General features: G+C 44.3%; 1 protein-coding gene across 1 annotated transcript in view; it reads right to left on the bottom strand.

Annotated features, from left to right (window-relative positions):
* The window catches only part of LOC116375772 (anoctamin-1-like), a 214,212-nt gene extending 200,907 nt beyond the window's left edge, over window positions 1-13,305 (bottom strand). Inside the window, exon 1 of the mRNA XM_031832859.1 lies at window positions 13,143-13,305. Coding sequence (XP_031688719.1) covers window positions 13,143-13,167 — 25 coding nt within the window. The 5' untranslated portion in view covers window positions 13,168-13,305. The remainder of the gene's footprint in view (window positions 1-13,142) is intronic.
* Window positions 13,306-13,953: the final 648 nt, after the last annotated feature.

The raw sequence follows: 13,953 nt of genomic DNA, 5'->3' as shown, positions 1-13,953 counted from the left end.
TGCTCATATGTCAAAGCTGCTGAATCTCACACCTGTGAAGAAATCCTCTGATCTAAATGCATTGAGGCAGCTATATGATTCATGTGAAATTCAGATTAGGAGCCTGGAATCACTGGGTGTAGTGTCAGAAACCTATGGAAGCCTACTATGCCCAATCTTACTGCAGATGATTCCAGAGGACATAGCTCTTGACTATAGTCATCAGAGGGGAGTAGATGATGAATAGAAAGTGTCTGAGATCGTCAGTTTCCTACAGAAGGAGGTTCAGAGCAGGGAGAGAGCGCTACAAATGACAAGATCATGCAACCAACAGAAAGAGAGCAAACCATGGAACAAGTCATGCTTATCCAATGAAATGAAAGCAAAAAGACCCAGCATGCCCTCTGTTGCAGCACTGCATACAGCCAGTCAGAAGGAACAAAACTGTCTATTCTGTGACAGTGCAGACCACAAATCAGAAAACTGCCCTGGCCACAATATTGCTACACGCAAAGGCAGGTGCACAAAGAGTGAGCCTAGTGGTTAGAGCGTTGGACTAGTAACTGAAAGGTTGCAAGTTCAAATCCCTTAGCTGACAAGGTACAAATCTGTCGTTCTGCCCCTGAACAGGCAGTTAACCCACTGTTCCTAGCCCGTCATTGAAAATAAGAATTTGTTCTTAACTGACTTGCCTAGTTAAATAAAGGTAAAATAAAAAGAGGGACTAAAGAAAATGGGAAGATGCTTTGTATGTTTAGGACAGAGACACATAGCAAAATTCTGTAAGGTCAAAGATGTGTCATGTGCAACATGTGGAAGCAGACATCACATTGCTGTGTGTACCAGTAAGAGGAATAAGGTGCAACTCCCTACTGTTTCTGTAGATGCTGTTTCCTCAGTTATTCCCCATTCAGTGAGGATGAAACCAGATGGACAGAACACTGTTGCTACAAATGGCAAAGGCATGGGTAGAAGGCCCATAGGGCAGGAAGATAGCTCGTTGCTTACTAGATGGAGGCAGTCAGAGAAGTTCAATACATGAAAACCTTGTGAAGGGCTTGAAGCTACCAGTAATCAGACAAGAGGCACTCACTCTTCACACGTTTGGCTCCTCTGCCCCAGCAACATCCCATCGCAACACAGTGAAAGTAATCTTGGAGAATGTCTGGGACAAACAGCAGAGAATAGATATAGAGGCAATTGAAACCCCACAAGTGTGCACAGCTGTGATGAAGGTTCCTGGAGAACAGATTCAACATGAGCTCAATAGAAAGGGACTGCAGCTTGCAGACTTTCCAGGAGATGACAATGATCCTGAACTCTGTCCTGATATGAGCAGACTACTACTGGCAGATAGTATCAGGCAGAGTGGAGCGACTGACGGAGACGCTAGTTGCTTTAGAGAGCACCTTTGGATGGTCGGTGCAGGGACCCGTGTCCATGTCAAATGTCGCCGAGGCAATCTGCATGTTCATCCCACTTGATGAAGACACACTAGTCTCCAAGCAACTGCATGCATTCTGGTAGCTTGAGTCTCTGGATATTCTAAGGGAGAAAACACAGAACCCAGAGGAAAACGAGGCTCTACAAAGGTTCGAGGAAACAACCACCTTCAAAGATGGTTGCCATGGAAACGAGAAATGCCAGAACTCCAAGACAACTATAGAATCGCCAAGAAACGGTTTGAAGGTCTGAAGAAAAGACTGAAGAAGGATGTGACATTGTACATCAGATACAATGAAGTAGTAGAGGACTACTTACAACAAGATATGGCAGAGGACGTGCCCAAGGACAACGCATCAAGTGCAGACAACGTAAAATACTACTTACCTCACACCATGCAGTACTCTGAGAAGATAAGGTGACAACAAAACTGAGAGTGGTGTTTGATGCCTCGTCCCATGAAGATGGCTGTCCATCCCTCAATGACTGTCTACTCACAGGACCAAACCTGAATCCGGATCTGCTCAGTGTTCTGATAAAGTTCAGACTACATGAGATCGCATTCATGGCAGACATCAAAAAGGCTTTCCTGCAGATATCCCTAGCAGAGAGAGACAGAGACGGCGTGAGATTTCTATGGCGCACAGGCCCACCAAAGGGAGAAAATGAAGAGGAGCTGCGTGTGCTGAGGATAAAAAGAGTGGTATTTGGAGCTTCCCCAAGTCCATTTTTGCTGGCAGCTACAATCAGGAAGCACCTGAAACAATATGAAAAAGAACAACCAGAAGTTATAGAGATACTGAGAGAGTCACTCTATGTAGATGACTTCATTGCAAGTTCACGCAATGTTGAAGAGGCTTACCTTGTGACATGGACCTTTGCAAATCGATGACCAATTCTCCTGAATTGAAAACAAAATGGGAGGAGAATACGACAACTGACCACCCGTTGACAAGGATTAGTGCTGAAGGTTTTTGGTTTTAGGTTTAGTATGGAGACCGGAAACAGATGACTTTGTGTTTGACCTCAGGCCGCTACTGAGCATTCTAAAGCAAAAGGAAAACACAAAGAGAAGTGTTCTGCAGACGTCTACACGTATCTTCGACACTCTTGATTTCTTAACTCCCTTCACCATCAGGATCAAGTGCATGTTCCAGGAAATGTGGGAGAGGGGACTCAGCTGGGACGAAGAATTACCACCTGATCTGACACGAGAATTATAACAGTGGTGTTCAGAATTACCCCAGTTACACCAGCTCACCATACCAAGGTGGTACAGAACAGACATGCGGCCACAGAATAACCACACCCTGAAACTACACGTGTTCTGTGATGCAAGTGAAAGGGCTTACAGTGCAGTAGCAAGGTGAGTCACAAGACAGGGAAACAACAAGTCTAGTTACATCCAAGTCCAGGGTAGCCCCACATAAGAAAATGATGCTGCCCTGCCTGGAGGTCATGGGAGCTGTGATTGGAGCGAGACTAGCAAACAACTTGATGACCACACTGAAAATGGAAGAAAAACAGATCAACATGTGGACAGACTCGATGATCGTGCTGCATTGGATTTGCAGCTCAGCTCAGAAATGGAAACAGTTTGTTGCAAACAGAGTGACGGAGAGTCCTTGACCAATCCAGAGTCATGGTCACATATTGAAGGGAAAACTAATCCAGCTGACCTCCCTACAAGAGGACAAACTGTTCGAAACTTGACACAGAGCGAGCTATGGTGGAATGGACCCAGAATTCTGACATCACCCAATCAGTCCGAAGAGACTGATGATAACAAGTTTCCAGAAGAGGTGAATATAGAACTCAAGTCCAGTTGCCAGGTTACTGTACAACTCGCAGCAAACAGGACAGACATTACTGAACCTGTGTTGGAGCTTGAAAGCTACAGCAAACTGAAAAGAGTGTTCAGAGTCACCGCCTGGATAAAGAGATTCATAGCCAATGCTCGTACAGATATAAAGATGCAGGGTGAACTGACTGCTGACGAACTGTTCGATGCAGAAAAGTCCTGGATTAAGGTAACACAACAACAGAGTTTTGGACAGGATATCAAACTACTCAAGGCAGGAAAAAGCCTAAACAATGACTGTAAAATCAGAGAACTGAAACCGTTCCTGGACGAACATGAACTACTCAGTGTAGGAGGAAGACTGCAACAGTTCAACTTCACATTCAGAGAGCAGCACCCATGGGTTCTGCCCAATAACTACAGATACTCAGAAATTCTGATACAGTACCACCATGAGAAGGTGATGCACTCTGGAGCAGCTGACACTCAGCACCCAACGTTAAACAAGGGGGAAATGACGCGCAGGTGGAAGTACAGGCAGAGACTTGTGACCAGTTTCTGGAACAGTTGGCGAAGAGACTACTTGCTGGATCTAAAGTAAGCACACCGCTGTGACACACCACAGCCCACTGAAAGCTGAAAGCGGGTGACGTTGTACTCATTGGAGAAGATAACACACCCAGACAAACCTGGAAACTAGGAAAGATTGAGGAACTGTTTCCAGGCCAAGATGGCCTAGTTAGATCATGTTCAGTTCGTACTGCTTCAGGGACTTTGTTGAGGAGATCGATTCAGTTGATATACTGCCTAGAGATCTAGATGAACACAGTTGTTCATCGGGGAGGGGGGGGGGGTGTAACTTTAATGTGTTACAGAGTTAATGTTTAAGTTAATTCATTGAGCTGTATCTAAAGACATTTCTTTACAGTTATATACATATGTAATTGTATTGGTTAGTATTGAATTACTCTTTTGACTGCAAGTTCCAGAATGCCTTGCGACAGGAATGAGAGAGATAACGCGCCAGTTATGTGCAGGTGCAAGGTGATTAAGCTGATTTTCCGCTAGCATCTTGCTTGCATTGCTCTGTAGAATCTAAAGTTGTTAAATGTAACGTGAACAAGTATTATTACTAAAAGAAGCTTTCATATCAAACCCCGACGTCCCGGGTCATTACTTTGAAGACAGTTAATCTAAAACTACCCACCCAACAGATAACCAGCTCTAACTTTGTCCATTCAACAGATAACCAGCTCTAACACTACCCACCCAACAGGAAACCAGTTCAAAACTAACTGTAATTCAAACCGCCCAACAGGAAACCATATCTAACTTTTAACACCCAAAATAAATCCAGTCGAGCAGCTCTATCTACACAACAGGAAACCAGCACTAACTCTATCCAGCCAACATTAAACCAGCTCTAAATTGAACCACTTAACCAAAAGCAGCTCAAACTCTCTCCATCCAACAGGAAGCAGCCAGCTGAAAGTATATCTACACAACAGGATAGCAGCTCTAACTCAATCCACTCAACAAGGTTCCAGCCAGCCAACAAGTTATCAGTTTTAAATCTATCAACCAATCCGGAAACAAGATTTAACTCCAGCCATCCAAAATGAACCCAACTCTAAACCCCCTAACATGGAACCAGCACTCCTTCTATCCAACCAATAGGAAACAAGGAATCTCTAACTTTAGCCACCCGAAAGGAAACCAGTTCTAACTCTAACCACCTCACGGGAAACCAGCTATTTCTTTATCCACCCAACAGGAAACTAGTCATCTCTAACTCTGTCCACCAAACAAATAAACAGCGCTAACTCTAACCACTAAAATTGATTCCAGCTCTATCTCTAACCACCAAAATGGAATCCAGCCCTAACTCTAACCACCAAAATGGAATCCAGCCCTAACTCTAACCACCCAATGTTAAACCAGTTATATTTCTCACTCCAGGAAACCAGGGGAGCAGCTCGAACTCTATCCACCCAACAGGAAGCCTGTTCTAACTCTCTAAACCCAGAAGGAAACCAACCAGCTCTAACTCCATCCACCAATTTGGAAACAAGATATAATTCTAGACACCCAACAGAAACCAGCTCTAACTCTATCCACAAAACAGGAAACGAGCATTACCTCCATCCACCCAAAAGGAAACCAGCTCTCGCTCTATCCACCCAACAGGAATGTATTGGAGGCATCTCTAACTTTAGCCAACCAACAGGAAACCAGTTCTAAATCTAACCACCCAACAGGAAACCAGCACTAATTCTATCCACCAACAAGAAACCAGCCAGCTCTGACTCTATTCCCCAACAAGAAACCAGCGAGCTCTAACTCTATCCACCCAACAAGAAACCAGCCAGCTCTAATTCTATCCGCCAACAAGAAACCAGCCAGCTCTGACTCTATTCACCAACAAGAAACCAGCGAGCTCTAACTCTATCCACCAACAAGAAACCAGCCAGCTCTAACTCTGGCCACAAAACAGGAAACCAGATTTACCTCTATCTTCCCAAAAGGAAACCAGCTCTCACTCTATCCACCGAACCGTAAAAATCTGTAGGCATCTCTAACTTTATCTACCAACAGTAAACCAGCCAGCTCTAACTCTGTCGACCAAACACAAAAGCTGCTCCAACTCTCTCCTTCCAACAGGAAACCAGCTGTAACTCGATCCAACCAACAGGAAAGTAGCTCCAACTCTCTCCTTCCAACAAGATACCAGTCAGCCCGAAATCTTTCCACCAACATGAAACAAGCCAGCACTATCTCTAACCACCCAACAAGAAGCCAGCTCTAACTCTCAGGAGCGCACTCAGGAGACCTTTCTCTAACCCACCAAACAGGAAACCAGCTCTAAATCTATCCACCTAACAGGAATCCAGCAGGCTTTAACTTTATCCTCACAACAGGAAACCACCCAGCTCTTTCTCTAACAACCCAACAGGAAACCAGCTCTCACTCTATCAAACCAACAGGAAACTAGCTGTAATTCTAGCCACCCAACAGCAAACCAGTTCTAAATCTAACTACCAAAAAGGAAAGCAGCTCAAACTCTGTCCATCCATCAGGAAGCCAGCTGTAACTATATTCACCCAACAAGAAACCAGCCAGCTCTGTCTCTATACACTCAACAGGAAACCAGCCAGCTCTATCTCAATACACCCAACAAGAAACCAGCCAGCTCTATCTCTGTACAACCAACAGGAAACCAGCTCTAAATATATTAAATAAATATGAAACCAGTTCCAAATCTAACCAACAAACAGGAAAGCAGCACCAACTCTGTCCACACAGCATGAAACCAGCTGTAACTCTATCCATAAAACAAGAAACCAGCTTTACCTCTATCCACCCAACAAGAAAGGAGCTCCAAGTCTAACCATCCAACAGTACACCAGCCAGCTCTAACTGTATCCACCAAACGCTAACCACCCATGAGGAAACCATATCTATTTCTATCCACCAGAAAATAAAAAAAGTAGAGCAGCTCTAAATATCCACTCAACAGGAAACCAGCTCTACCTCTATCCACCCAACAAGTAAACAGTTCTAAATCAACCACCCAACAGGAAACAAAGTCTAAATCAAACACCCAACTGGAAAGCAGCTCCAACTCTCTCCTTCCAACAGGAAACCAGCTGTAACTCTTTCCACCCAACAGTAAACCAGCTCCAACTTTATCAAACAACAAGAAACCAGCCAGCTCTAACTCTATCCACTAACAAGAAACCAGCCAGCTCTAACTATATCCACCAACAGGAAACCAGCTCTAACTCTAGCCACCCAACAGTAAACCAGCCAGCTCTGACTCTATCCACTAACAAGAAACCAGCCAGCTCTAACTATATCCACCAACAGGAAACCAGCTCTAACTCTAGCCACCCAACAGTAAACCAGCCAGCTCTGACTCTATCCACTAACAAGAAACCAGCCAGCTCTAACTATATCCACCAACAGGAAACCAGCCAGCTCTAACTCTTTCCACCCAACAGGAAACCAGCTCTAACTTTATCCACCCAACAGTAAACCAGCCAGCTCTAACTCTATCCACCCAACAGTAAACCAGCCAGCTCTCACTCTATCCACCCAACAGAAAACCAGCTATAACTCTATCCACCCAATAGGAAACCAGCTCTAACTCTTTCCACCAACAAGAAACCAGCCAGCTCTAACTCTTTCCACCAACAAGAAACCAGCCAGCTCTAACTCTTTCCACCCAACAGGAAACCAACCAGCTCTAACCCTGTCCACCAACAGTAAACCAGCCACCTCTAGCTCTATCCACCCAACAAGAAACCAGCCAGCTTTAACCCTATCCACTAACAGGAAACTAGCCAGCTCTAACTCTATCCACCCAACAAGAGACCAGCCAGCTTTAACCCTGTCCACTAACAGGAAACTAGCCAGGTCTAACTCTATCCACCAACAAGAAACCAGCCAGCTCTAAATCTATCCACCAACAAGACACCAACCAGCACTAACTCTATCCACCCATAAGTAATCCAGCTCTATCTCTAACCACCCAAAAGGAAACCAGTTCTAACTCTCACCTCCAACAGGAAGGTTGGCTGGGTAATGGGTAAAACAAATAGCAAATAAGCAAATAGTAGAGATGGGTCAACAAACAACAAATAGTAGACATGGGTCAACAAACAACAAATAGTAGAGATGGGTCAACAAACAACAAATAGTAGAGATGGGTCAACAAACAACAAATAGTAGATATGGGTCAACAAACAACAAATAGTAGAGATGGGTCAACAAATAGTAGAGATGGGTCATCAAACATCAAATAGTAGAGATGGGTCAACAAACAACAAATAGTAGAGATGGGTCAACAAATAGTAGAGATGGGTCAACAAACAACAAATAGTAGAGATGGGTCAACAAACAACAAATAGTAGAGATGGGTCAACAAACAACAAATAGTAGATATTGGTCAACAAATAGTAGAGATTGGTCAACAAACAACAAATAGTAGAGATCGGTCAACAAACAACAAATAGTAGAGATGGGTCAACAAACAACAAATAGTAGAGATGGGTCAACAAACAACAAATAGTAGAGATGGGTCAACAAACAAATAGTAGAGATGGGTCAACAAACAAATAGTAGAGATGGGTCAACAAACAGCAAATAGTAGAGATGGGTCAACAAACAGCAAATAGTAGAGATGGGTCAACAAACAACAAATAGTAGAGATGGGTCAACAAACAACAAATAGTAGAGATGGGTCAACAAACAACAAATAGTAGAGATGGGTCAACAAACAACAAATAGTAGAGATGGGTCAACAAACAACAAATAGTAGAGATGGGTCAACAAACAACAAATTGGCAAATGTGATTAGAGTTGTTGTTGTGTGTGTGTGGGGGGGGGGGCTCAATTGTGTGCGTGCGTGTTTGTGTTTGTGTGTGATAACCTATAAGCGTCTTTACCCTCTGCCTTAGGGGAAGTGAACTAATTGTCACAGCAGGAGTTTTAACTCTTTATCACCACATGCAAACACACCCACACACAATTACACGCATGCATGCACACCCACACATGTCATCACACAGCAGAGCAGAGGTTGTATCCCAGTATTAGAAGGGAAGAGAGCAGCAGCATTCTCCTGGAATAGAGAAGATTAACTCACACACACCCTGCTGCTATTAACAGACACGGAACCCTGCTCATAGTCAATATCATTAACTCACACACAGAGTGGGTAGTTTCCCTAAAGATACTGTAATCTGTGACACCAGCCATGAGTCCACTAGGACTGTACAATATTCTACATCAACACCTGAGAAACACTAAGGCATAGATTCAATCAGAACAAGCATCAACCGGCGACAGCAGACACCTGCATAGCGGATGTTTTGTGGCCTGCGTTGGAGCTGTGAATTCGGTGAGCAGCTGCTCTTGCTAACATTGCCAAGCCACATCCATTCCACTCCTGTTAGGGTTAGTGTAGGATACATGTAAATAATTACACTCAAATGAAACATCATTACACTAAATAATGAGGATTTATATCATCCTAATGGAGGAGTAGGTACTCCTATCATCCTAATGGAAGTGTAGATTACATCTATCATCCTAATGGAGGTGTAGATTACATCTATCATCCTAATGGAGGAGTAGATTACATCTATCATCCTAATGGAGGTGGAGATTACATCTGTCATCCTAATGGAGGAGTAGATTACATCTATCATCCTAATGGAGGAGTAGATTACATCTATCATCCTAATGGAGGAGTAGATTACATCTATCATCCTAATGGAGGAGTAGATTACAACTCACGTTCCAGTGAGGATTTCTGTTAATGTGAATAGCAATGTTGTGTTAAGTATAATGCAGGGAGCCACCTGTGGATTTCACATATATTTATTAATATAGTACTGTAAGGTGTATTTAGTAGGCTGTAGTTCTGTAGCTAACCCTGTGTCCCTGTAGGGTCTAGGATGTTTCCAGACATATATTTATTAATATAGTACCAGTATAGTACTGTAATGTGTAGTTAGTATGCTGTAGTTCTGTAGCTAACCCTGTGTTTCTGTAGGGTCTGGATGTTTCCAGACATATATTTATTAATGTTCTGATCCAAGATGGCGTAGCAGTGCAGACGTGGATTGTTGTCCTCTCGTTTACTTTTTGTATTTTTCGTCTTTTTTGAATATATATATATATATCTCCTTTTCCATTTTTAAATTAAATATACCTTCCGGTAACCCGCCTCACTCAATAGACCCTATAGCCAAAACTTTCATCAGAAGGTAGCCAGCTAATTAGCTAAGTTACTAGCTATTTAGTCATTGTTAGCCACTGCTAGCGGCCTTTACCCTCTGCACAGACCCCAGCCATTTTTTTTGCCTGGATAATACCTGCCAGCCTCGGACTGTTTTTCTCCACTACAACACCAGATTCCTGCCGTAAACCCTGGACCATTGATCATCACAGCTAGCTAGCTGCCACTGAGTGACCCAGCCCCGAAGCTAGCCCTGTGCCAGGCACATCTCCCGGCTAGCAAATGAAATTACCACAACTACAATACCTCTTTCCCCATCTGGCCCGGTCCCTTCGTCTACACGGCGCCCCGCCGCACCACCACGACTGGTCCGCAGACGTAATTCCATCAGCTGTGCCTTCAACAGGCCTTTGCCGGATGTTGGAGCAGAAGCTTCTACCTACCCGGCCTGCTAACTTTAAACGCTGTGTCTGCCGCGTGCTAGTGTAGCAACGCCTACCTAGCAGCTTCCCTGTTCCTTCTATTGCTGCCCCCTGGACCCTATGATCACTTGGCTACATAGCTGATGCCTGCTTGACTGTTAATTTATCACGGTACTTCACTTTGTTTCTTTGTTTATCTGTCGGCCCCAGCCTCAAACTCAGGCCCTAAGTGTAGTTCACCGACACTCTCTGTCCATTCATCGCCATTTTACCTGTTGTTGTTGTCTTAGCTGATTAGCTGTTGTTGTCTTACCAGTTGGTGTCTTAGCTAGCTCTCCCAATCAACACCTGTGATTGCTTTATGCCTCGCTTTATGTCTCTCTCAAATGTCAATATGCCTTGTATACTGTTGTTAAGGATAGTTATTATTGTCTTAGTTTACTGCGGAGCCCCTAGTCCCACTGTACATGCCTCAGATACCTCCTTTGTCCCAATTCCCACACATGCGGTGACCTCACCCAGTATAACCAGCGTGTCCAGAGATGCAACCTCTCTTATTGTCACCCAGTACCTGGGTTTACCTCCACTGTACCCACACCCTACCATACCCCTGTCTGCACATTATGCCCTGAATCTATTCTACCATGCCCAGAAATCTGCTCCTTTTATTCTCTGTCCCCAATGAACTAGATGACCAGTTTTGCTAGCCTTTAGCCGTACCCTCATCCTACTCCTCCTCTGTTCTTCGAGTGATGTGGAGGTAAACCCAGGCCCTGCTTGTCCCCAGGCAATCTCATTCGTTGACTTCTGTAATCTAAAAAGCCTTGGTTTCATGCATGTTAACATCAGAAGCCTCCCCCCTAAGTTTGTTTTACTCACTGCTTTAGCACACATTCCGCCAACCCTGATGTCCTAGCCTTGTCTGAATCCTGGCTTAGGAAGGCCGATTCTGAGATTTCCATACCCAATACAACATTTTCCGTCAAGATAGAACTGCCAAAGGGGGAGGAGTTGCAATCTACTGCAGAGATAGCCTGCACAGTTCTGTCATACTTTCCAGGTCTATACCCAAATACTTCGAGCTTCTAATTTTAAAAATGAATCTCTCCAGAAATAAGTCTCTCACTGTTGCCGCCTGTTATAGACCCCCCTCAGCTCCCAACTGTGCCCTGGACACCATATGTGAATTGATTGCCCCACATCTATCTTCAGAGTTCATTCTGTTAGGTGACCTAAACTGGGATATGCTTAACACCCCAGCAGTCCTACAATCTAAGCTAGATGCCCTCAATCTCACACAAAATATCAAGGAAACCACCAGGTACAACCCTAAATCCGTAAACATGGGCACCCTCATAGATATTATCCTGACCAACTTGCCCACCAAATACACCAATGCTGTTTTCAATCAGGATCTCAGCGATCACTGCCTCATTGCCTGCATCCGCTATGGATCCACGGTCAAACGACCACCCCTCATCACTGTCAAACGATCCCAAAAACACTTCTGCAAGAAGGCCTTTCTAATCGACCTGGTCCCGGTATCCTGGAAGGATATTGACCTCATCTCATCAGTCGAGGATGCCTGGTAGTTCTTTAAAAGTAATTTCCTCACCATCTTAAATAAGCATGCCCTTTTCAAAAAAGGGCAGCTAACCGATCGCTGCAGCTGTACATAGTCCATCTGTAAATAGCCCACCCACCCACCCTACCTCCTCATCCCCATACCTCATCCCCATATTGTTTTTATTTACTTTGCTGCTCTTTTGCACACCAGTATCACTACTTACACACCATCATCTGCTCATCATCATCTGCTCATCTATCACTCCCTCCAGTGTTAATCTGCTAAATTGTAATTACTTTGCTACTATGGCCTATTCATTGCCTTACCACCTCATGCCATTTGCACACACTGTATATAGACTTTCTTTTATTCTATTGTGTTATTGACTGTACGGTTGTTTATTCCATGTGTAACTCTGTGTTGTTTCTGTCGCACTGCTTTGCTTTATCTTGGCTAGGTCGCAGATGTAAATGAGAACTTGTTCTCAACTAGCCTACCTGGTTAAATAAATAATAATAACAATATAGTACCAGTATAGTACTGTAAGGTGTAGTTAGTATGCTATAGTCCTGTAGCTAACCCTGTCACTGTAGGGTCTAGGATGCTTCCAGACATATATTTATTAATATAGTACCAGTATAGTACTTACTGTAAGGTGTAGTTAGTATGCTGTAGTTCTGTAGTTAACCCTGTGTTCCTGAGTGGTCTGGATGTTTCCAGACATATATTTATTAATATAGTACCAGTATAGTACTTACTGTAAGGTGTAGTTAGTATGCTGTAGTTATGTAGTTAACCCTGTGTCCCTGTAGGGTCTGGATGTTTCCAGACATATATCTAGTAATACAGCTTTAATTTAACACCACCATAACAGGTGTCTTGGTCACCACGGTAACAGGTCTGTGTCTGTATGCAGGCAGATGGCTGGATCAGCACCCTGCTGCACCTGGCCTCTCTCACCAAGTCTCACCTCCCTCTCCCTCTCTCTCTTCCTTGCCCTCTCCTTCCCTTCCCTTCCCAGTCCTGTCACTAACACTAACCCTCACCCAGCCCCGAAGGATTTAAACAACTACAGCCAGAACACACCCAAACTGACAGTCTCCATTCCTTTCTTTATCTAAAGAGAAAAAAGAAGAGGAGAGAGGGAGCGAAAGAGGAGAAGGGAAAGGCACAAGGAGTACTCACCAGAGCGCAAGGAGGACCTGTTCATTGCGATGGTGACGCAGAGAGAGAAGCGTGAGGCAAAATGAGATGGAGGACAAACTGCTCGCTCCCGTCAGATGGCTTAACGAGGCGCGGTCTGGAGGCTAATTCCCCTGGGGGGATTAGGAGTAGACTGGACACACAGACAACACCTACACACTACCCCCAACACACTACACCCTACACAATTATACTTCCCCTACACACTACCCCCTACACTCTACCCTACACACTACTACACACCACCCCCTCCATACTTATACTACCACTACACACTACCCCCTACACACTACCCTACACAGTACTACACACCACCCCCTACACACTACCGCCTACACACTTATAATACACCGACACACTACCACTACACACTACCCCTACACACTTATGCTACCCCTAAACACTACCCCTACACACTACCCCCTACACACTTATACTACCCCCTACACACTAATACTACCCTGTACACACTACCCCCTACACACTACCCCCTACACAATACCCCCCTGCACACTTATACTACCCCTGCACACTACCCCTACATACTTATACTACCCCATACACACTACCCCTTACACACTACCCCCTACACACTTATAATACCCCCTACACACTACCCTTTGCACACTACCTCTTACTCACTTATACTACCCCTACACACTACCCCTGCACACTTTTTAAAAATGTAACCTTTATTTAACTAGGCAAGTCAGTTAAGAACAAATTCTTATTTACAATGACGGCCTACCAAAAGGCAAAAGACCTCCTGCGGGGACAGAGGCTGGGATTAAAA

The sequence above is a fragment of the Oncorhynchus kisutch genome, linkage group LG10 (genome assembly GCF_002021735.2).
Source record: "Oncorhynchus kisutch isolate 150728-3 linkage group LG10, Okis_V2, whole genome shotgun sequence".
NCBI classification, from domain to species: domain Eukaryota; kingdom Metazoa; phylum Chordata; class Actinopteri; order Salmoniformes; family Salmonidae; genus Oncorhynchus; species Oncorhynchus kisutch.
The sequence above is the reverse complement of the archived record's forward strand: the minus strand, read 5'-3'. Positions and strand labels throughout refer to the sequence as shown.